The sequence below is a fragment of the Falco biarmicus genome, chromosome 9, assembly GCF_023638135.1.
Source record: "Falco biarmicus isolate bFalBia1 chromosome 9, bFalBia1.pri, whole genome shotgun sequence".
Lineage (NCBI taxonomy): Eukaryota > Metazoa > Chordata > Aves > Falconiformes > Falconidae > Falco > Falco biarmicus.
Window position 1 is genome coordinate 13659795 of NC_079296.1, and position 20216 is coordinate 13680010.

At 47.9% G+C, this 20216-nt stretch overlaps 1 protein-coding gene across 9 annotated transcripts; it reads left to right on the forward strand.

Annotated features, from left to right (window-relative positions):
* Window positions 1-35: 35 nt before the first annotated feature.
* LOC130154646 (golgin subfamily A member 2-like) lies at window positions 36-19832 on the forward strand. 9 transcript variants are annotated; one of them, XM_056350867.1, is made up of 27 exons: window positions 36-176; window positions 1421-1543; window positions 5415-5549; window positions 6161-6204; window positions 6344-6407; window positions 6874-6933; window positions 7429-7509; window positions 9324-9362; window positions 9873-9935; window positions 10178-10271; window positions 10928-11034; window positions 11574-11632; window positions 11882-12023; window positions 13089-13178; window positions 13360-13467; window positions 13566-13653; window positions 14166-14512; window positions 15314-15427; window positions 15717-15941; window positions 16201-16300; window positions 16386-16474; window positions 17067-17220; window positions 17340-17407; window positions 17981-18083; window positions 18352-18458; window positions 18637-18805; window positions 18912-19832. In XM_056350867.1, the coding sequence occupies exons 1-27, from the start codon at window positions 129-131 to the stop codon at window positions 19157-19159; spliced, it is 3069 nt and encodes a 1022-aa protein (XP_056206842.1). In that variant the 5' UTR covers window positions 36-128; the 3' UTR covers window positions 19160-19832. The 9 variants fall into 9 exon arrangements, with proteins under 9 accessions (XP_056206842.1, XP_056206843.1, XP_056206844.1 ...); XM_056350868.1 differs by having other exon boundaries at window positions 14169-14512; XM_056350869.1 differs by having other exon boundaries at window positions 14205-14512.
* Window positions 19833-20216: the final 384 nt, after the last annotated feature.

The following is a 20216-nucleotide window of genomic DNA, read 5'->3' on the forward strand; positions in this document are numbered from 1 at the left end:
AGCCCGGCGATGAGGCGGAGCCCGGCGATGGGCCGGGCCTCCAGGGCGGCAGCGCAGGCTGGGCGGGCCCTGGCTGCTGCTCCCTCCTCTAGTAGACGAAGCTGACGTGGCTCTGGCGCGGGGCGGATATGGCGGACAGCAGCAGGCAGAGCAGGCTGGCGGCGGCCAAGAAGAAGGTGAGGGGCGGCGGGGTCCGGGTTAGGCCAGGCCGGGCCGGCGGTACCGTGTTGCGCGGTCGCCGCGTGGAGTGGAGCGAGGACGCCGGGCCGAGCCGAGCCGAGCCGAGCTGGCCTTACCCGAGGGGCGCGGGCCCGGCCCGGTCGCTGCCGTACCGCTCGCTGCGGGCCGTGCTGTGGAGGCGCTGCCGGTAGCCCCCGGTGTCCGGCGCTGGGGCCGAGCTTCCTGGCTGGCGGCCGCCCGTGGCCCGGGGGAGGCGGCTGGGAGAAGGCCGGGCCTGGGCCGCTGAGGCCGTGGGTCTGCGGGGTTCGGTTTGGCGGTTTCCCCTGCCCCTGGCCTCCCCCACACCCTTTTTGGGGGTTTTTTGGTCTCATTTTACTGATTTCCCCACCTTGATTTTCTCCCCGGCCGACACATGTAAAAGTCCTAGGTAGGGGAAAGTGTCCCGGAGCGGTTCGGGCTTCCATTTTGGAATTCTGCCAATAATGGGTCCTTCTTTCCCCACCTGGAGGCCGAGGCGCGGCCCGGGCTGCGGGCTGGGGAAAGGGGCAGTTGACCGAACTGCCTGGGGCTTGCTTGGCTGGGGGCTTCACCCTGCTGGAGCACGAACGATTCGGCTCGGAAGACCTAGCCGAAATCAAGCGAATGGCTTATCAGACTAGCTTTTCCGGGGTGAAGTGGGTGTGATTGAAAAATCCGTTGTAGGTTGCTTCTGCCCTTAGTTCACAGTGACTACGCTGCTTGTATTAACATGGCATTTGTCTGTAAGGGTTGTACTTTTCCTTCTCAAAGTCTTTCACAGAGTGGGAGATCTTACTGTCAGGTGTTGATGTTTCACTTAATGTTCAGATTTAATTGCCCTTTATTCATTTTTCCTCAATGCTCTTAGTTATAACGCTAAAAAAACCCCACCCCAAGATACTTCTTTTCATCTCCTTTTAGTTGCAGGATGGAGTATCAAGTCGTTTCCCAAAAACTCTTAGCTGTATGCAGAAGTGGAACGTTTGCAGCTCTGAGCCTCTTGTCGTAAACTCGTCACATTAGATCTTACTTTAGCCTTTTTTTTGGACGTGTTTTGATTTTTATTTTTCTTCCCCCCGGGTGACAAACTCATTGAAGAGCATTTCTCTTGTCCTTACGCTTGGTCTTTTTGCCCAGTGGAGTTGGGGCTGGGGGGTTGACGTCATTCTCACAGAAGGCATATTCTGTTTGGATTACAGATTATTATTATTATTTTTCACAGCTGAAGGAGTATCAGCAGAAAAATAGCCCTGGAGCAGCTGCAGGAACTAAGAAAAAACGCAAAACTAAAGATGACTGTCGGCCCGAGACACCCACGGGCGATGACCAGCAGCCTCCAGAGAATGTGAGTGCCTCGGTCTTTGTCCCAGCTCATTTGCTACCTCCTTGTTCTCTGGTTTTCTGAACAACGTGACTAGAGCCGGGAAATGGTTATGCGGGTGTAATAGATGACTGGCGCAGCTGCCTGTATCGCCAGCACGCGAAGCGTGCCACAATAGTTAGCAGCTACCGCTGCTGGAAGGTGCACACTAGAGCTCAGGGTACGTGCCAAAGCCGTGTGGGATCATGCAGTGCTGTCACGCAGCCCTGGGTGTGCCCAGAGCTGCTGCTTTGAGCTGTGTGCTCCTGCCCAGCTGGAGGATGCCGGTTTCTTTGGCTCCCTTCGATTGACACTTTCTCTCTGTCCTTTTCTGAGCCGTTTCCCCTTTTCTTTCACCTCCTTCAGATTCAGAACATTCTGAAGGTGCTGGTGTCAGACCTGAAGCGCTCCAATGGGGTAGCCATACCCTCATTGGACAAGAGGAAGGTGAGGCAGTGCTCGTGTCCCTCGCAGTGACTCGCTCTCCCTACTGCATGCTTCAGGTTCTGTTTACACTGACCTCGATTTCTTGGGTGGAGCCTTGTCCTGACATACCCGCTGTCAGTTGCTTGAGTTCTGTTGCTGTTCTTATTAACATGGAGCTAGTTGTTAGCATGCGTTTCCATTGCTCGTAAAGTGCTTGTGCCCTTCTGGTTTGTGTCAAACTTAACGTGTGAAAAAGTGAACCTTGTCAAAACCTCTTCCTCGAGACAGCTGAGCTTTGAGGAAAAGGAGGAATGTGGGGTGAGGCGATAAACTAACTGAGCTGCTGAGGGCAAGTGCAGTAGGGAGAGGCAGTTTTTTCTTAGTCTGTATTTCTCCCGCTGTGCGTGTCGTTGCTGTATTTCCTAGGGCCTTGTTTCGGAAGGGCATGACTCTGCTGATCTCCAGGCAAGCAGCTGCCCTGAGGAAGCTGTCTAGTTATTCCTGCCAACCCGTTTTACAGCAGGCGATGAAACTTGCGCAGGGGATGTACAGTCTGGCAAGTTCCAGTACTGGGTTTAAATAGGTTTGGGCAGGAAGTCAGATCCTTTGAGTCAAGCGTTTACAGGCTTTAGCGTCTTCATGTTGCCAGGCTTCTGAAGAGGAAAGGGCAGGAACTATGCCAATAAGCAGTAGAAACGTGTTCAGGCACAAACATAAAACCCCAGCCTTTTAAAAAAAATTCTTTTCAGGCAGTTTATTTAAATGTAAGGCTTGATCAAATTGTGATAGAAGCTCAGGGAAGTCACATTTGGTAGCCCAGAATTGTCTTCCACTGTTGCTGTAGCAAAGCTCTGATTTTCGTTCCACTTGCATCATTTTGGTAGCTTATTTTCCTACCATTGTTTCAGTTCAGTTGTCGTAAAGTAACTCCTATTTACTACATATCCGTGCGTCTTTTATCAATAAGCGTAACTATAGTAATCACCAGGAGTACCAGTTAGATGCAGTGAAACCTGCAAGACGGAATGGAGTTCACTCTGGTTTGCCTTTGTATTCCTTTTCTCCTTTTTTTGTGTGATAATACAGCAGCCGTTCTGTTCAGCAGACAGGGTGAAAAGCTGAAAGTCCCTCCAGCTGGAGCTTGTACGTGTAGGTTGCGTACCGGTAGAACCCGAGTGACGTGACATACCGTTAGCTCTGAGGGTGCTGGGTGTGCCTGCCTAGCATCAGAAAGCATGTATTTTGACTGGAGTTTTGCTCGTGTCACGGGGATTATTTTCAGTGAATGCTCGTAAGCTCATTTTAAGTTAGACCACAGAGAAAGAGGCTGGTTTCACACTGGAGGGTGAGGTGAAGATGGGTGGTCCAGTGCTGTTGCTGAGCTGGCATTTGGTCTTGCGGTGAAGGCCTACCTGGGTCTGCACTTTTAGTCCTGCTCTGAAAAAGGAGAATTCTGTTCCTTCTTGTTTTCCCAGTTTTCTCCCCGCTCTCGTTTTCTTAGCACGGAGAGATACATTTTGATCTGATTGGCTGTTATGTGGACTGTTGTGTCTGGGGTTTCAGAAATAATTTGAAAACTGATCGTGAATTGCAATATGGCATGAAAGGTTTCTTTTTCCAGTTGCCGTCTTGTACTAATCCTGCGTCAGGAAAATGCTGTTCAGAAGCTCACTTGACGCTAATAGGGCAGAAAAGCTGATTGTTGGCATGAGCTTCTGCTGCCATTGGTGTCTTCATGCGAGGCAGACCCTTCCCATCTCAGCCACTTCAGCTTTCTTGGCTGTGAAACACAGAAAGCCCAGCAAAATGGGACTCCGTGTGCGAAAGCAAATGGATCAAGCATGGCGTGCCAAGCTGAGCAGAATTACTTTTTTTTGCTATGTTATTAGAACCTCACGATGCATAATTTCTTGAGAAGTGTCTTGTTCCTAATTCTCTCTGATTCCAAAAAATCCAGCTGTTCAAATAGTTTATTGAGTTGTTGGGGTTTTTTTAAATTTCAAAACTGACGGTGGAGGAAGAAGGAAGGTCTTGTGGTTAAGGCACATTACTGTTTTTTGCATCTTGAAGCATTAAGCAAACAGAATGTCTGGACCAGAAGAAATGAAGGAAACATTTTTGACATGTACTGGTGAAGGCATTCCTCTTGTCCGTCTGATGTTTCATATTGAGGAGTGTTTGAACCAATAAGGGTGAGGTGACCTGTAGCTGGAAGAAGTAAGGGAATTCCTGACCTTCCTAGGAGCACCTAACATACGTTTTCCCTTGAGAGCACAAGTATCTGTCCTGCGAAAAAGAAACGGAGAAAATTCTGTTTGTTTCCCTCTGCAGTCTTCCACTTTATTGCTTTCCTAAGATGTCTTCACCATTACCGTATTCTTGCTGCTTGATTCACGAGAAAAGTGCTGAGCAGGTAGACGGGGAATGCCAAGAGAGAGATTTCTGGTTCCCTGTGAAGTGCCAAGAAGGAAGTGACTGAAGTAGGAGGGAACCCTTGCAGGTGGCATTGCAAAGAGCTGTGATACATTGGGGGGTTGAATGTTGAAAACGATTATCTCGTTTGTTTTGTAGTGGTGTTAAATTATGGCTTGGCAGAGCTGGATGATGAAATAAATTGCCATGAAACGCTAGAGCACTGCTCTGGGTCTTCATGGCTCTCTGATGCTGTACAAGATAAATGAAGTTGTCGGGTTCACTGTGGGTAGAGGTGTCATCAGATGCTGTTCGTCCTCCCACGAAGGCTGGATGAGAACTTGCATTGCTGCCCAGAAACAGGTTTTTGGCCCTTTTCTGTTTAGTTCCTTCTAGTCATGGGATTCATAGCTCCATGAGGGCCACTGGCACCTGCTCCCAGCCACGCTGAGTTTGGCCTGTTGGTAAATGTCCTCCTTCTAAACTTGTGGTTCATAGCGTGCCGCACATTTCACCAAGATTTACAGGGAGCGTTTGAGTTTGACTCAAAAACCTACCAGTTTTCAGGTAGTCACTGACCTGTTCTTTTCTGTCGTAATCTGCATCCAGCGACCTCTGTTTTCCCCAGATACGTCCTGAAGGTAGCGCTTTTCAGAGCAGAGTGGCCACCATCTGGCTTGGCCCTCGCTCGCTTCTTGGTGTGTCCTTTGCCATTAATCTAGAGTGTGAACTTGAAGAGTTGGGTGATGTTACTGCCCCATGTTAAAGCAGGGAGTTTGATGATGGGACGCTGGTTCTTCAGACTGGCTCTGAGAGGGCACAGGTCTGGGACAGTGTTTGTTTGTGGGTTGACGCAGTCACCTGTTTGCTCTGGGGAGAACACAGGTTCCCTTCCACATGTTTTTACATGATTGATTGTTTACATCTAGTTTTCACAGGCAGATCACAAGGTGACGTCTTGACGTGCGTTTGTTCATTTTGCATGAAGGCTGTAATCCTGCGATGTGTTTTGTGACAGGCATACTTTGACAGTGATGTTGCCACTCGTAGCGCTGAACAGCTTGCTCCCAATGTCCCTGTGCTATCGAACAGCGACAGTCTACCTAATTGTCGTTCTGTTCTGTCCGCTCCTGGGAGCGTGCAGCTGACACAGGTTTGTGAATTATCATGACTATTGTTATTGAATCATTGAATATTGGTTTGTGATAGCATGGTTTTTTTGAGAAAGATGATCTTCATAAATATGAGACGACTAGTTCAGATTTTCTCCAGTTAAAAACACTACATTCTCCACTCTGCATCTAGTCATGTTCTGTGAGAGCAGAGAGAGCACTAGCATGCACGTGCCCCTGCATTTTCCAGAGCTGTTTTCTTTCCCTTTCTCTCCTGTTAGCAGGGAGTACCCTTAATAAGACAGGTCTCCAGTTAGATCAATCTGTGTTTCCTTTCGGTACTTAAAGATTCAGTTCAGTTTTTTTCCAGCAAAGCGAAGTGTTGATTATGCTGGTAAATAGTAACAGCACACATAAAGCCTGTACCGTTTAGTGTTTCTCCATTCCAGGAAACCTGGGCTCACAGCGCTCAGAAATTATGTGTAAGCCAGGACTGAGGTGGTGGTTTTAAGCTCATGTTTCTCTGGGAAACAGTAATTACTGCTACTGTGGAATCTGAGCCCAGATGTAATCAAGTCTTAGTGACAACATTCACCAATGTGACTCCCATCTTCTTTTACAGGCTTGTAAGTTTTTGTGTTTCAATCCACAGATTCATGAAGCTGAGGATCATAAAAATGCTTTGGATGAGAACAGGTGAGTGTCTGTGTGTGTTTATCAAACAGCTTTGCAACAGGATCCCAATAAATCAAGGCTTTATACCTCCCCAGTGCTGTTCTGATTGGGGCAGTTCTCTGGGAGAAATTGTCATCAGAAGGTCTTCTTTTGTTCCCAGGTCTTTATCATCAACAGAAAGTCTCCGCCAGTTGTCTGAACAACTCAATGGCCTGGTTTCTCAGGTACGGCCTCGTTTTGATCCAATTGTCCTATTAATTCTCTTGATATTTGATGTGGAGCTTTAAGCAGTCAGCTCAAGAAAACACTCTTCAATCTCAGAGGTGTCTGCAGTCATCCTACTAAACAGTATGATATTTAAGCATTGAGAAGCAAAAAAATCCTGGTTTAGAACGCAAACTTTCAGCAGTAGGAAGAAAAGCTGAGTGGGATGAATGGACAGCATGTATTCATGGAAAGATGTATTCTTGATTTAGTGGAAAAGAATCGGAAATCAACCTGCATCATTCACATTAGCTTGTGGCAGAGGGAGTCTGCATCTGTCCTTACCCGGAAAAGTATGTTTTCTGTGTGTGGTAATTTGGAGTGAAAGGTGCTATAAGGAGTGTTATTAGGGTTGTCACTTCTTACGTAGTAGTGACTTGTTGCCTTGGGGAATAAAACTGGCTGACTTGACTGCTTTGCTTGTAGTCTACATCATATGTGAATGGAGAAAGTGCTGTTTCTTCCACAAATATTAAGGAAATGGAAGTAAGTTGTTCTCAGTCTTATCTCTACACCTCGCCCCCCCCACTCCCCCACCCCCCGCCTTTCTTATTTGCTACTGTTGGTAACTGACTGGGACTCTGCTTTCAGCAGTGTTAGCGAGACCTAATTGAATGCACAGTTCACGTTCATTGCTGTCTGGTGTTGTCTTGTGCTATCATCGGGTAGTTGTGATCAACAGTGGGAGGCAGGTATCGGAGGTGTTTCCAGTTTGGGGACTGGGGATAATCTGGCTTCTGTTCAACTGCCGTTCTTATTTCTGAGTCACTTTTACGTCAAAATGAAGCCTTGGCAGAATGGATAAAATATGTTGATGTCTCAGCTGCTTTTGTTGAAACGGTAGATTTTTGTTTTGTTTGGAGAATCTGATTATCACAGTTTGATAGGATTTATTTTTCTGTCCTTTTTAATTACTGCTTTTTTCCTCCCCTCCTCCTCTTCGGCTCCTTCCTTTTTCTCCTGTCTGCATGTGCCCATCAGACACGTTACCAGGAGCTGGCAGTAGCCCTGGATTCCAGCAATCTAACTAACAAACAGCTCGTTACAAAGATAGAGGAATTGGTAAGAAACAATCCAACCAACCAGTCTGACATGGTGCTTGCTGCTCCTCCAAGCTCTTTGGGTGTCTGCAAAGTTATGGGTTCTCTCCTAGTGCCACAAGGAAGGCTGCTTACACAGCACTCTGTAGGGAACAAAATGAGCTGCACGGAAAACCTGTTAAGGGGCTCAAAGTCTAAGGCCGCTGGTGAATGTATTGGCTCAACTGAGGAACAAGAAACAGAGTTTTGTCGTTTCCATTTAAGTGTGCTCTGCTGATCTCATCAGGCTTTCCCTGGATGATAAGCATCCTGATAAAACAGCTATTTCTGCGCCTGTCCGAATCCTTGAAATACAGAATTCTGGTGCTGGCAGCAGTGTGAAAACCTGTTTCTGAAGGTGGTGCTGCTGGTCTAACGATATCGGCAGAGTGGGAGCAGTAGGTCTCTGAGAGGGTCTGGGGCTGGTTTCTGATCATATCCTCAGCTTCCCTTGGCACGATGAGTGAACTGTGACCTGCATGGATTCCCGCTGCTGCTTTTGAGCCTTCAGCTTTAACGCTGCAAGAAATGCAGCCAAGTGGACTTGTTTCAGTCTGACAAGAGCCTTTCTTGTGTGAAATGCTTTTCCCCATTGTGTTCCTCTGTAAAAGTACACTTTTTGCAAAGTTCAGCATTTCCCGGTGTACCCCGTGACCCCCCCTTGTTGTTTGGTTTTGGGGTTTGGGTTATTTTTGTTCCATTCTGTTTCTTTTTGTGTCTTAGCTGGGCTGCAGAGGAACTTGGCATAGTGCATTGCCCACCCAAGCCTCTCCTTGTGTGCCTGCTTTTATGCTTGCCTGCAACTGTGTAGGGCCTTTGCTGCATTTGTGGTCTTGCCTTTGCTTTTGCTGGTTATGTTGTGCATGGGCATTGCTAGAATGAAAACCTCTCGCTCATCGCTCTTCCATCTGTAGTCACCTTTCAAAATGCATTGAAGTAGTAGTAGTAGTAGTAAAGAAAGAGAGCTTGGACAATGCTTGTTTTTTGGGAAGGCAAAAAAGTCCTCCTGCTTATGTAGTTAGTTACGAGGCATCTGTGAAGAAGCTGTCAGGAAGCCAAGAAGCAAATAGCAAACACAGCAGCACAGTTGTGTGGCAGCCTGGGTAGGCAGCGGCCACCTTTGTCTCCTTCACCTCATATCTAAAGGTGCATTACCTACGGACAACAAATCTCCAAATACTTCACCGCTAAGATGGAAATGGGCTAGGACAGAATTACCCCTTTTCTTTGTATCTGGCTTCAGCTCTCTCATACCACCTCCTGCAGAAGTGTGCCAACACAAGTGCGGCTCTGCATGACTTAAGGCCAGTTCTTCAGTGGAATAAAGGTCTGAGGTCTCAGTTAAAGGAAAAGACTACGTTTTTGTCTGGGTTTTTTGGTTGTGGGTTTTTTTTTATTGGTGGTGTTTTTAAAAAAAACCCAGCATTTCTGGCAGTCATCCCAATACACCAGGATTACTGTGATCAGTTGCACAGATGTGGGGGTGCGAGTTTAACTGAAGGTGGTAGATGCTCAGATGTAGACATGGAGGGGTTTCAGCAGCGGTGTTGGAGAACAACTGTGGCAATCTACTGAGCGATGAAAAACATGCCTGGCATATAAAGTACATTAGTGAAGGCAGCTCCAGATCTCTTATTTTTAATAGCTAAGATGAACTTCCTAGTCCTTTACAGAAAGGGCAGTGGAAATTCTGTTTGCATGAATTGGGCATGTATCCTACTTTGTTGAAGTGAAAATGTGTTTCAGATGTATGAGAATCTTTTCTCTTGATACTGGTGCATCGCTTTTCTTCCACAGAAAGAGCAGAGCCAGGAGGCAGTGGATCAGCTGGAGAAGGTAAAGTGTGTCCTGTTTTTGGACAGGCAGAAAAATAGTGTCTCTTTCTTGGCGCAGTAGAGAGTGTAGTGGGCTGTGGCACAGGCATGTGTGGTCTTGTCTTGTGTTAGATTCAGTTTCATTTGCAGCGTAGGGTTGAATATTTTGACTTCATGCGTTAGGCCCGCCTGGCAGATGTCAAAATAAGAATGCTAAAAGCGAACGTTTAAATACTCCTGTCTTAGAGGATTGTGGTGGAGGCAGGAGAATACAAGTCCTTGCCAGTAGCTTGCATCCAAACACTACTGTATTTATGCTAGCAGTGATTGTGCTGTGCTGTTACTGCCATTCTAGGATGGATGAATAATGAAGTCGTTCAAATAAGGCAAGGCTGAAGTATGTCTTTAAAAATACTGCTGTCGTTTCGATGCTGGAAGTACTACCAATGTATCACTGCTTTTTTAGTTTGACAGAAAACAAGGGTTACCTATCTACATTTTTGTGCTAAATAGACATCATTTGTTTATACAGGAGAAGAAGGAGCTGGAAAAGAAATTTTCTAAAGAGCAAGCCGCGCTGAGGGAACAGCTACAGGTGAGGCAGAGCCTCCATTACAGTCATACTGCCTGCCTTCTGCTGTTCTCTGGATTACTGACCATTCGTAGTCTTTACTCGGGAAGCCACGAGCGCGTTCCTTCAGGAAAACTGGGAGTCAGCCAGACTGTACTTAACTGCACGAGCTCTTTACCTTTACTGGGTTAGCCTTTTGTGGCAACAGTGATGTTGCAATTACAAGCAAAGAAGTTTTGTGCTGAGCCGATTTTCCTTTCCCAAAGGTTCATATCCAGACTATTGGAATTCTAGTTTCTGAGAAGTCTGAGTTGCAGGCGGCACTTGCACATACTCAGCAAGCTGCACGGCAGAAATCAGGTAATTGACTGTGAGCACTCCAGCTCAAGCTGTTGGTCAAAGTGTGAATTTCAAGCCAGAGGCATGACAGTTGCTGGCAGCCAGCTCACAGCAGTGGCCGACTCCTCGGTGGGCAATACTTGGCACCATCGCTGCCTCTGTCGCCAGAGCTGCCCCCAAGTGGGAGCATGTTGATCCCATGGCAGTTGAGGTTCTTTTGTGCATCGCTAAAGCCTTGTCAGCCCTGTTCAGCCCCGGCGACTACCCCAGGCTGTTCCTTTCTGACTTTCTTCTGATCCTTTTAAAACGTAGTTCCCTTTTCTCCACCCTCCCTCCCACACAGCTATCGTGTAAAGGTAGGTTTTACCAAGCCCTTCATTCTGCACCAAGTTTGAGCAACTTCTTCTATTAGAAAGAAAGATCCCAACCAACATATTGCCTATTCTGCAGCGGCAGTTTCATCATCTCCCTCAGAGTGAGGATGGTAGTTACAGAGAGCTTTACTGCCCAGAGCTGCTAGTGAACCACCTGTAGAGCCAGGGGCGGAACCAGGTCTACTGACTTACAAAGCTCTGCGCTGCCTTAAGAGCTTGTTGACAAAGTAGAAAGTGCTGTTTAGCAGTTCCAAAAAGCTCTTTGTGGTCCAGCCTCAACTCACTCTGTTCTGACTTGTTCAGGAGAAGCCGAGAGCTTTGCTGCTCGTTTACGTTCATCTCGCCAGAGGGTATTGGAGCTGGAACGTACTTTGGCCTCCGTCTCTCTGCAGCAAAAACAGGCAGAGAAGGTAAGAGTCACCTCTGCTTATGCTTCGCCAGCAGCCCTGCCTTTGGTTGTCCGTCCACTAATGCAAAGTCTGTAGTCCCTGCTCAGAGAAGAGGCAGAAAGTAACATTGTTAATTGTTAATTAACCTTGTAAAGCCCTGTATTCTCCATGGTCAAAGCAAAGTTCATTCAGGTTTCTGTGACCACTAATCATATGGTCCAGTTGCTGTCTTCAGATCCGGCACCTTACTTCATTAGTCTTGCCAGCTCCACGCAACAGAAGCGCCACCGAGACCTTGTCTCAGGAGGGTCTCCATCAGGCAGACACTTCAGTATTGATATTAATCCAGAAGTCTGCAGAAACGACCTCACGTTCAGTTAGTAGCATCGCGTTTGAAAAGGCTGAGCAGATTTATTCCTGGCAAATTCAGGAGGTTCTAAGCAAACCTGTCCTGAAGGATTTTGCCAAAGTTCTGATGCTTTCCACTTCAGCTGATGTGCTAAAGGTGAAGTATTTTGCTGAAGTCTGCAGCTGAATCAGTCATTTCTTTTTTTCTCCAGCGTAATGAAGAGTTAATGAAGGAGCGAGAAGACCTGAAACTGGAGCTGTACAAACAGAGGTAGGTCCATTTGCTGCTTGTTACTGCAGAGTAACACTGCTCTTCGCGGTAGAGCCACAAAACATCACAAGGGGCATGCACCACAGGTGGTGACTTGGGAGGCTGGATATTCAACTTAAAAAAAGTGACTGGATGTGATGTTTCTGTGATTCTTACTGTTACATATAGCTGGATTGTAAATGTATGACATGTACTTGACCAGACCCATAGTACATACAGTGATGCTGCTTTAATCTTGGTTTGTTTCAGCAAAAGTAGTGAAGAAATAAAGCAGCAGAATTCGGAGCTGTCAGAGAAGATTCGCTGCCTGGTTTCCAAGATCTCAGCCAAGGAGTTGGATATGGAGGATTTGCGTAAGAAACTGGAAATGGCTGAACTGATGATCCAACAGGTGACCATACTGCTTCCAGGCTGTGAGGGTAGATCGCACTGACCGTTGTAAGACTTTGCTCCTGAGAGTGGGGGCAAGGCTTAACTCTTGTTCTGAAAGGAAGGCACAAAACCTCATCGAGGCATCCTCTTGGTCAAAGGCCTTCAGCGAGGCCTCTGAGGAACAGAAGGTCTGTTTGAAGGAGCTGGAGCAGTAGACTGAAAGCTGTTGTGACACTGGTCTGCGAAAAGAATGTTGTACAATATGAGAGGGTGACTGAACATACAGGGCGTGACAAAACAATGGCTTTTCCTGCTTTCTATCTGTTTGGCATTTTGGTTATGCAGCTGTCTCGTGGTCTCACTGAGAAGCCAGTTGAATAGGGGTGGTGTTTGTACCCACCCTTGCAGAAGGTGAATTGGACAATGGTAACTCGAAGGTCAGCTGGGGAAAGTTAAGAGAAGCAGCCAGTTAGGAAGGGAATTCAGGAAGCCAGCTGTTAGCAGTTCAGAGAGCAAGCTTGTGTGAACCTGAGCCTGTGAGGGAAGAAACTGCTCTTTTGTTTATTTTTGGTTTTGTTTTTTTTTCTTCCTCCCCAGTCAGTGGCTTAAGTTACCCTTGAAATAAAGGCAGCTGCTCCTCTTCTGGGAAAAGTACTGTGTGCCAACTGACATGCTCCAGACATTGGCTTTAAATTCCTGACGTGTTTGACAACTTTTAAAATCACAAGCTTGTATACCATCTGATCTGGCTGTGTAATACAGACTCTGGAAATGCACAAAGTTTCTGAGCCAGATTTTTAAATTAAGAGAATAGGTTTTAATCAAACAAATAGTGAATATAAAATTGGTAGGGAGGAGCTGTCTAGTTCAGCCTGTTTTACAGGGCTAAAATCCAAGCTTTTTCATTTTAATCTCCTTCTCCCCCTCCTGTTTTTTTCTTTTTTTTTTTTTCATTGAACATCACCGTGTGTTGGAGCACTTTAAGGTTGCAACATGGATCATGTGGCAGGATGCTATCAGGGGAAAGGCTATGCAGAAGTGGCGTGTTAACATTTTGCCATAACTTTTTGTTTTTTCTTGGCAGTTCTCAAATCAGGCAGGGAGTCTGGATGCAAAGCAGCAGTTGCAGGTGGCGCTGGAGGAGAAGGCAGGCCTGGAAACCCAGGTTGCTCAGGTAAGGGGTTGTACGAAATGACATCCACATCTTAATGTCTGTGGAGAGACTTGTGTGGCAGAAGAATGCAGCCTGAGCTTTGCGTTGACACTGGTTTCTTCAGGCTTTATCCCTGAAGCAGTCACTGCCAAATTTATTTAGCCAATGTGATTTTCTTTGTGTTTTATTTTGTTTTGAACAGCTCTCGGAGTCAGTTCACCAGCTCCAGGCAGAAAGAGATCAGTATGTAGAGAAACTGAAGGAGGAGCAGAGCATTTGGCAGCAGCAGGTGCAGCAGCTCTCTGAACAGGTAACACCAGGGGCAGCATCACAGCTGCTTTAGACAAACACAGGCAGGAGTGAATGCACCATGAACGTTGTTTTAACTTTTATTGTGTGGCCTTGCAGGTCCATGCAATGGCAGATGAGAAGGAGGAGCATATGGCCCAAATTCGGGAGCTGGAAGCTAATGTTACAGAGCTATTGAGCAAATCAGGTAGGGCTTCCAAAGTGGGGCTTCACATTGCCGAGTACCAGGTGGTTCACTCTGTCTTTGCTGTGCAGGAACTTGCACACACGAGGTGCAGGTGGGTCTGGTGCTCTGAAGCTGTGAAGGCAGCTCAAAGCCTGGTGAACCAAAGATATCTTTCATCCTGGGAAACAGCAAGTGAACTTCAACTAATTAACAAGCAGACTATTTATGTCTTTAGTATCTGCCTGAGTGTACTGTTAGCCTCTCTGGCCCAGGGGTCTGGGAGGGCAGGATACCCTCGCCAGGGCTGTGAGGGAGTTAGCAGCACATGGCAGAGTGCTGTGCTTGGTTGTGGGGTGGTTTTGCTCTGTAGTTCCTCTCAGTGCCCCGAGGCGAGGATTGGATTCTGCAGCTGGTGATACAGGGCTCTGTGACCCAGAAGGTAGCTTGGGCTATGCTCTGTATATGTAATAGTGATGTGTACTACGCAGGGATTGAGCCCTTTGACTGAGCTGCTTTGGATTCCATTTCCTCAGCAGTTAAGCCCATGGATATTGAGCCTTCCTCACTGGCAGGGCCCACAGCAGCTGAGCTGAGCCTGCAGGAGGAGATCCAGCGGCTGCAGCAAGAGAGGGAGGAACTGCATTGGCAGTACCAGGCCCAGGTCCGGGACAATGAGCAGCTGAGCCACCTCAACCAGGAGCAGGAGGAGCGGCTGCTGGAGCTTGAGAAGGCGGTGCAGCGCTTCAACGAGGAGTCTGTGGACAGACAGCAGATCTTAGAGGACATGCAGAGTGACAAGGCCACAATCAGTAGGGCACTGAGCCAGAATCGGGAGCTGAAGGAACAGCTGGCTGAGCTGCAGAATGGCTTTGTCAAACTGGTATGTCTCTTTCATGCATCTTTTCCTACTGCTTCCCTAAGTGGTGCAATCCTTTTGTAGCACAGGTGTAAAAAGCCTGCAGAACTGTTACCCATCTCTTGTCCTCTGATGCTATGGATGCCCCATCTTCTGTGATACATACTGCCCTGCCAGGAGGTTCCCTGCAATGCCATGCTCCCTCAGGTGGCTCGGGTGGGTAAACTGTGTCCAGAGCAGTTTCCTTTTCCCTCTCATCCCCTGGCAGTCAGGCTGTTTCTTTCAGAGTATTCCTCCTACCCTTGACGACGCCCATTTTCTGTTCCCCTGTATTTGCCCTTGAAGGAGTAAGTTCTCGGTAGTTTTCTCTCCTGCTGCTGTCATTCTCGTCCATCCTGGAGCTGAATCCGTACTCTTGCTTGCCTCTTTCAATGTAACGCTTCCCCTTTGAGACCCTGCAAACTGACACATGGTCTAGCTGCTGTTCTTTAGCCCTTTAGCCCATTCTTTGAATGTCTATGGCGCTCTTTGGGATATTCATACCACCCATCTGCTTTGGAGCTGGCAGGCTGTATGATGTGCCAGGCGCCTTCCTGGCACTGTCCCAGCACTGATTCCCCTGGCTCTTTCCTTGTTTTTCTGCCATCTTCTGAACCTTTCTGTAAGTTAACTGACTGCCCTGAACAGTCAATTTATGGCCCTTAGTTACACCCCAGAATAACACAAGGGATGGCACCTTGCTGTATCAGGAATGAACAGTTCATTGAGAATCTGTGTTTATGGTGGTTGGGGCAGTTTCCTTATACGGTGGCATTTCTCTTGCAGACAAACGAAAACATGGAGGTTACAAGTGCCCTACAGTCAGAGCAACACGTAAAGAAAGAGCTGGCCAAGAAGCTTGGGCAGCTGCAGGAGAACCTGGGAGACCTCAAGGAGATGGTAAGCAATGGCTGGTGGAATGGCAGGGCAGGTGCGTAGCAGTTTATGCAAACTGCTGGCAACTTTCCACACTTTGATGGAAGGATGGAAATTGATACTGTAATGACCAAGCTGGGAGCCTTCCCCTACCGTCTGCTGTCTGATGTGGGGGACCAGCATGTGGGGGCAGATGGTGGCTGCCTGCCTAGTTGGTGGCTCTTGGGCAATGTTGACATTTTGGATCATGTCACATGGATCAGCCTTTCTGGCAGAAATGGTTTGATGCGATGGTTCGATTTTGTTACATTAGCTGGAACTGAAAAGCCAGGAGGCTCAGGGTCTGCAGGAGCAGCGGGACCAGTACTACAGCCACTTACAGCAGTACACTGTGGCGTACCAGCAGCTGGCTGCCGAGAAGGAGGAACTGCACAAACAGTACTTGCTTCAGACACAGCTTATGGATCGGCTGCAGCATGAGGAAGTTCAGGGGAAGGTGACAGTGGAAATGCACCTGAAAGAGCTGCAGCAGACCAAGGTAACAGCAAAAAGGGGCAAGTGAAAAGACAAGAGGAAAAGTCCTTCACTAGATTAGGTATTAATTAAGCGAAAGGCTGGACCAGATGATCTTTCACAGTCCCTTCCAGCCTGGGCTGTTCTGTGATTACACCCCGTACAATGCAGGTGGATGATACTTGTCTAGAGCAGAAGCACTGATTTGTGTAAGTGTGTGTGGCTACGGCCTGCGGATGAACTACATGTGCGAGTTCCAGGGATTTTCTGCTGCTTTCTTGCAGGAAAGTCTGGAAGCTGTAGCTAAGGAAAACAAAGAGCTGCAGGCCCAGATCAGTCAGTTAGAAGCAGACCTGGATGACAGGAGTTTTCACCGACTAGAGGGTGAGTAGCTGCAGCTGGTCTCCAGGGAGGAGGTAGAGCCAGGCTCTGGGCTATTACCTCCTTGTTCACCTGCCTCCTTTTACAGGAGACGGAGTTGAAAGCGAAGCAATGACCAAAGAAATCCCAAAATCTTCATTTGTGATCCCAGAGAAGTTTGAAAGCCATGAAGAAATGGTGAGTCTTAACGAGTTGAAAAGCCTTTGGTTTTAGTTCTAAACAAATGTCTAGAAAAGGAGGCAGGTTAAATTCCAGAGGGTGCACTGAGTGTGTGGAGTAGGCTGTTTATCTGCTGTGATCCCTCCCACCAGAGGCACAGTCTAACAGTTCCCTGTACATAGCGGCAAAAAACTGAGAGACTTCTGCAACATCCTTGCAAGATAGGCTGGAAGCCTGGCAGTGGCTTTAATTGTGAAGACAACTCAGCTGGTAGAGTAGCTCGATGATGATGTTCTCTTCAGTTTGGAAGGCAATTTGGAAATGTTGTTGAATACCTACTAGATTTTTCTGTAAGTACAGTCACACTTGGAAGACACTGTGACCAAACAGATACCACAGGAGCTAGTATTTAACCTGTGTATTTGTACTCCTTGGGCATGAGAAAAGATGCAGCAGTTGCTGCCTGGCTTGGTTCCAGGGCAGTCACTTAGCACTTCGGTTTCGTATCCATAAATAAAGTGGTGTAAATGTTACTCTGTCCTGAGATGCACAGTTGAGCATGCTTCATGCAGGAGGAGCACTAACATACATACTCTGGAATTCTTCTTAGGTTGCTTTCTTGACATCTGCCACATCCCAAATGGAAAAGGAACGAGAAGATACTAGGCAGCAGCTGGCTGCTCAGAAAGAGCAGTGCAGTAGCCTCCTGCAGCAAATAGCAGCTCTTAGGCAGGAGCAGCAACATAACATGATGCTGGGCGAAGGTAAAAATGTTGTGCTGTTTGGGGACAGTGTGAATATGAAGGCACAGCTCCCCTGCTGGCCCTCGCCTCTCTTGAAAGTGACCTGCAGGTTTTATGAGCACATCACATGTCCCTTCCAGGTCCCACTGTGGATACTGTTCCGGTGGAGGTTCACGAGGCTTTGAAAACTGCCATGGAGAAGCTACAGGTAAGCAAAAGATCTCATCTGCTTTCAGCCGCGCTACGCTGCTCAGCTAGGTTTGGATCTGCTGCCAGGCTGACAGCACACACAGACAAACTGTAAGGGAATAAGGTGTTCCATAACAGGCTACTTCCTAAAAAGCTTGTCACTGCTGGTCTTGGCACAGGAAAGCTTGCAGCAGTAACTCCCCTCCCATCCCCTGCCCCCAAAGACTGTGAGTGTAAGGGCCTAACGCTGACCTGTGGTGGTCTTCTAAAGAAAACCAGACCAAATGTCTGCACCCTGCTGCGAGGAAGCAGGTGGTCTGCAGTCTTGGAGCGCAGCTCTGGTCATACTCAGCTGTCCCAGCAATGAGATGGTTAAAAGGCACTTTGTTTCATCAGCCCTTCTGCTTCCCCAAATGCAGAGCTGCTTTTGTACACCTTTGCTAGCTCTCTGCTCTCTGTTCCGTTTTAGCATCAGATTGGAGACAAGTTGTAAAGGCAGCAGGCATTGTTCCCTCTGTTCAGACCCATGTGAATGGAGGGTGTTTTTTGTACGTGAATGGTGCAGGTGATCGATTCCAATTTTTGTGTTCAGTCCCGATTCACAGACCTGATGCAAGAGAAAGCTGACCTGAAGGAACGGCTAGAGGAGTTAGAACACCGCTGCATACAGCTGTCTGGCGAAACAGACACCATTGGTATGTTTAGGTCACACCAGCACAAGCTAAAGCTTGCTCAGTGCATGATATATTTGGGGAACAAAAGGTCCCCAACAGCTTTCGGAGCTGGAGCCGCCCACCTACTAAGCAGTTCATGCTGCCTGACAAGGTGTCGTGGTTTAACCAGGCCCCTCAGCTCGATCTCCAGCCGAGGGTTGGATTTGCTGCATCCTCATGCCATGTAGTTCTGTGCTCACCGTAAGGCTCATACCCCAGTCTTGTTAACACTCCTGGTCTTGTGTTCCAGGGGAGTATATTGCATTATACCAGAGTCAAAGGGCTATCCTCAAACAGCGTCACCAGGAGAAGGAAGAGTATATCAGCAGACTGGCGCAGGACAAGGAAGAGATGAAGGCAAGGCATCTCTTCTGTAGTACTACTCCAGGCAGGGCAGGCCTGGAGAGCACTTGTGCAGTCCAAGCCTTCGCATGTTGTTCTTCAGCTAGCTTAAACTTGGAAGTTGCTAACCCGTGACAGAGGCAGGACAGCGTGCGTGTGCCCGTTTCATAGGCTTTTCTTTACTTTGGTGCAGATGAAACTACAGGAACTGCAGGATTTAGTGATGCGTCTGGTCAGGGAAAGAAATGAATGGTACAGTAAGTATGTAACAGCTGCCCAAAACCCAGAGCTGCAGGCAAGCCAGCATGACAGTGTACTTGCAGTGGAGAGGCGCATGGAACTGAACGCTACTGATGGAGAAGGTAAGCTGCAGCTGGGAGAAGTTCTGTGAGATGCAATAACCCGAGGGCTCAGTGTTGTGCACGGATGGGAAGAGTTACCTGCCTGCCTTGTCTCTGTTCCTTACAGGGTTACGAGATGTGAATTTATTAGATGAAGCAGAACTTGAGGCTGCTGTTCATCCATCCAGTTTCTCTCCTACCGACAGTAAAGCTGCTCAGTCAAGCCAAGAGGACCCCACAGCAAAGCAAATAATGCAGCTTCTCAGAGAAATCCAGAACCCTCAGGAGAGGCTGGGCTCCCTGCTGGAAAACCCCTGCATTCCCTTCTTCTACCGTGCTGATGAGAATGATGAGGTCAAAATCATGGTAGTTTAAGTGGTGCTAAATCTTAGTTGCAGCAATTTTCTATGAGCCTGAGAGGACTTAACCCTGCTCAGGCCTGGGTTAGAACAGATTCTTAAAGACATCGGAAAAGAGGGGCTGCAGATGGGACTCGAGCATCAGCCCTCAAATTCCCTCACTCCTATTGCTTGGTGTGCTTGGAGTACAAGCGGACTCTAATGCTGGGAGGCCGCTGGTGCTGGTGCTTCACCTGGGCCAGGGGCCCGCCGGGGGGAAGGGGTTTCCATCTCTTTGGGCAAAATGACTCGACCCCTTGTCGCAGGCTCTGCTGCTGGCAGCCAGCTTCACCGCAGTGACTGAGCAGTTCTGATGCATCACCCATGACTGTGATTGGCCTAGTTCCTTCCTGGGCTCCCGCAGTAACTAACTTACGCCGGTAACAGACTCTTTGGACTCTGAACAAGTTGTTTTGTTTCATACTTTGCATCTTAAACTTCCCACATTCTTCTGCAGTGTGCAGGGAAGGGACTGAGGGTCGCCTTTTGAATTGTTTTAGTTACTTGACAAAGCTTTATGTGATTCTTGGGGGTGGGGGGGAAATGTAACTGCACTTTGAAGGATGGTGTGTTTCACTGGTATATGTCTGAAGGTTTTATTTATTTAAAAAAATGGGAGAAGTAAATAAAAGGAAGCCACTTAATAAACATGCTTTTGTCTTGCATTCCTGTATTCTAGGGTTCCTTGTTCTCTATCACTTCCCCCTTCTCCTGTTTTGGTAAGGAGTGTGTTAGACACATGGAATCCCAGATCTTGTGCCCCTGTGTAAGTTGGCAGCTGTTGAGGTATCGCCTGGCACTGCCTGGGAGCTGTAGCCCTAATTCTAAGGAGAAAACAAAACCTGGTGGAGGAGAGTCCCCTGAAGCAGCAGCAAAGCCGAGCCCCTCAGTGGGGCAAGCACTGGGAGCCAGCTGAACTTGCCTCTGAGGCAGGAGCTGCCTGGCAGTAGGAGGGCAGTTCCAGCAGCAGAGTTGTAGGGAAGGCTGCACAGGAGGGTTGAGGGGCCCAACGGTCACAGCCTGGGCAAGCGCCT

Bases quoted from the DNA above. Each gene is read 5' to 3' on its own strand.
- LOC130154646 (XM_056350867.1), top strand. From the start codon at position 129: ATGGCGGACAGCAGCAGGCAGAGCAGGCTGGCGGCGGCCAAGAAGAAG. The intron at 11,035-11,573 runs GTAAGAGTCACC...TTTTTTCTCCAG, and splicing joins AGCAAAAACAGGCAGAGAAG to CGTAATGAAGAGTTAATGAA. The intron at 13,179-13,359 runs GTAAGGGGTTGT...TGTTTTGAACAG, and splicing joins TGGAAACCCAGGTTGCTCAG to CTCTCGGAGTCAGTTCACCA.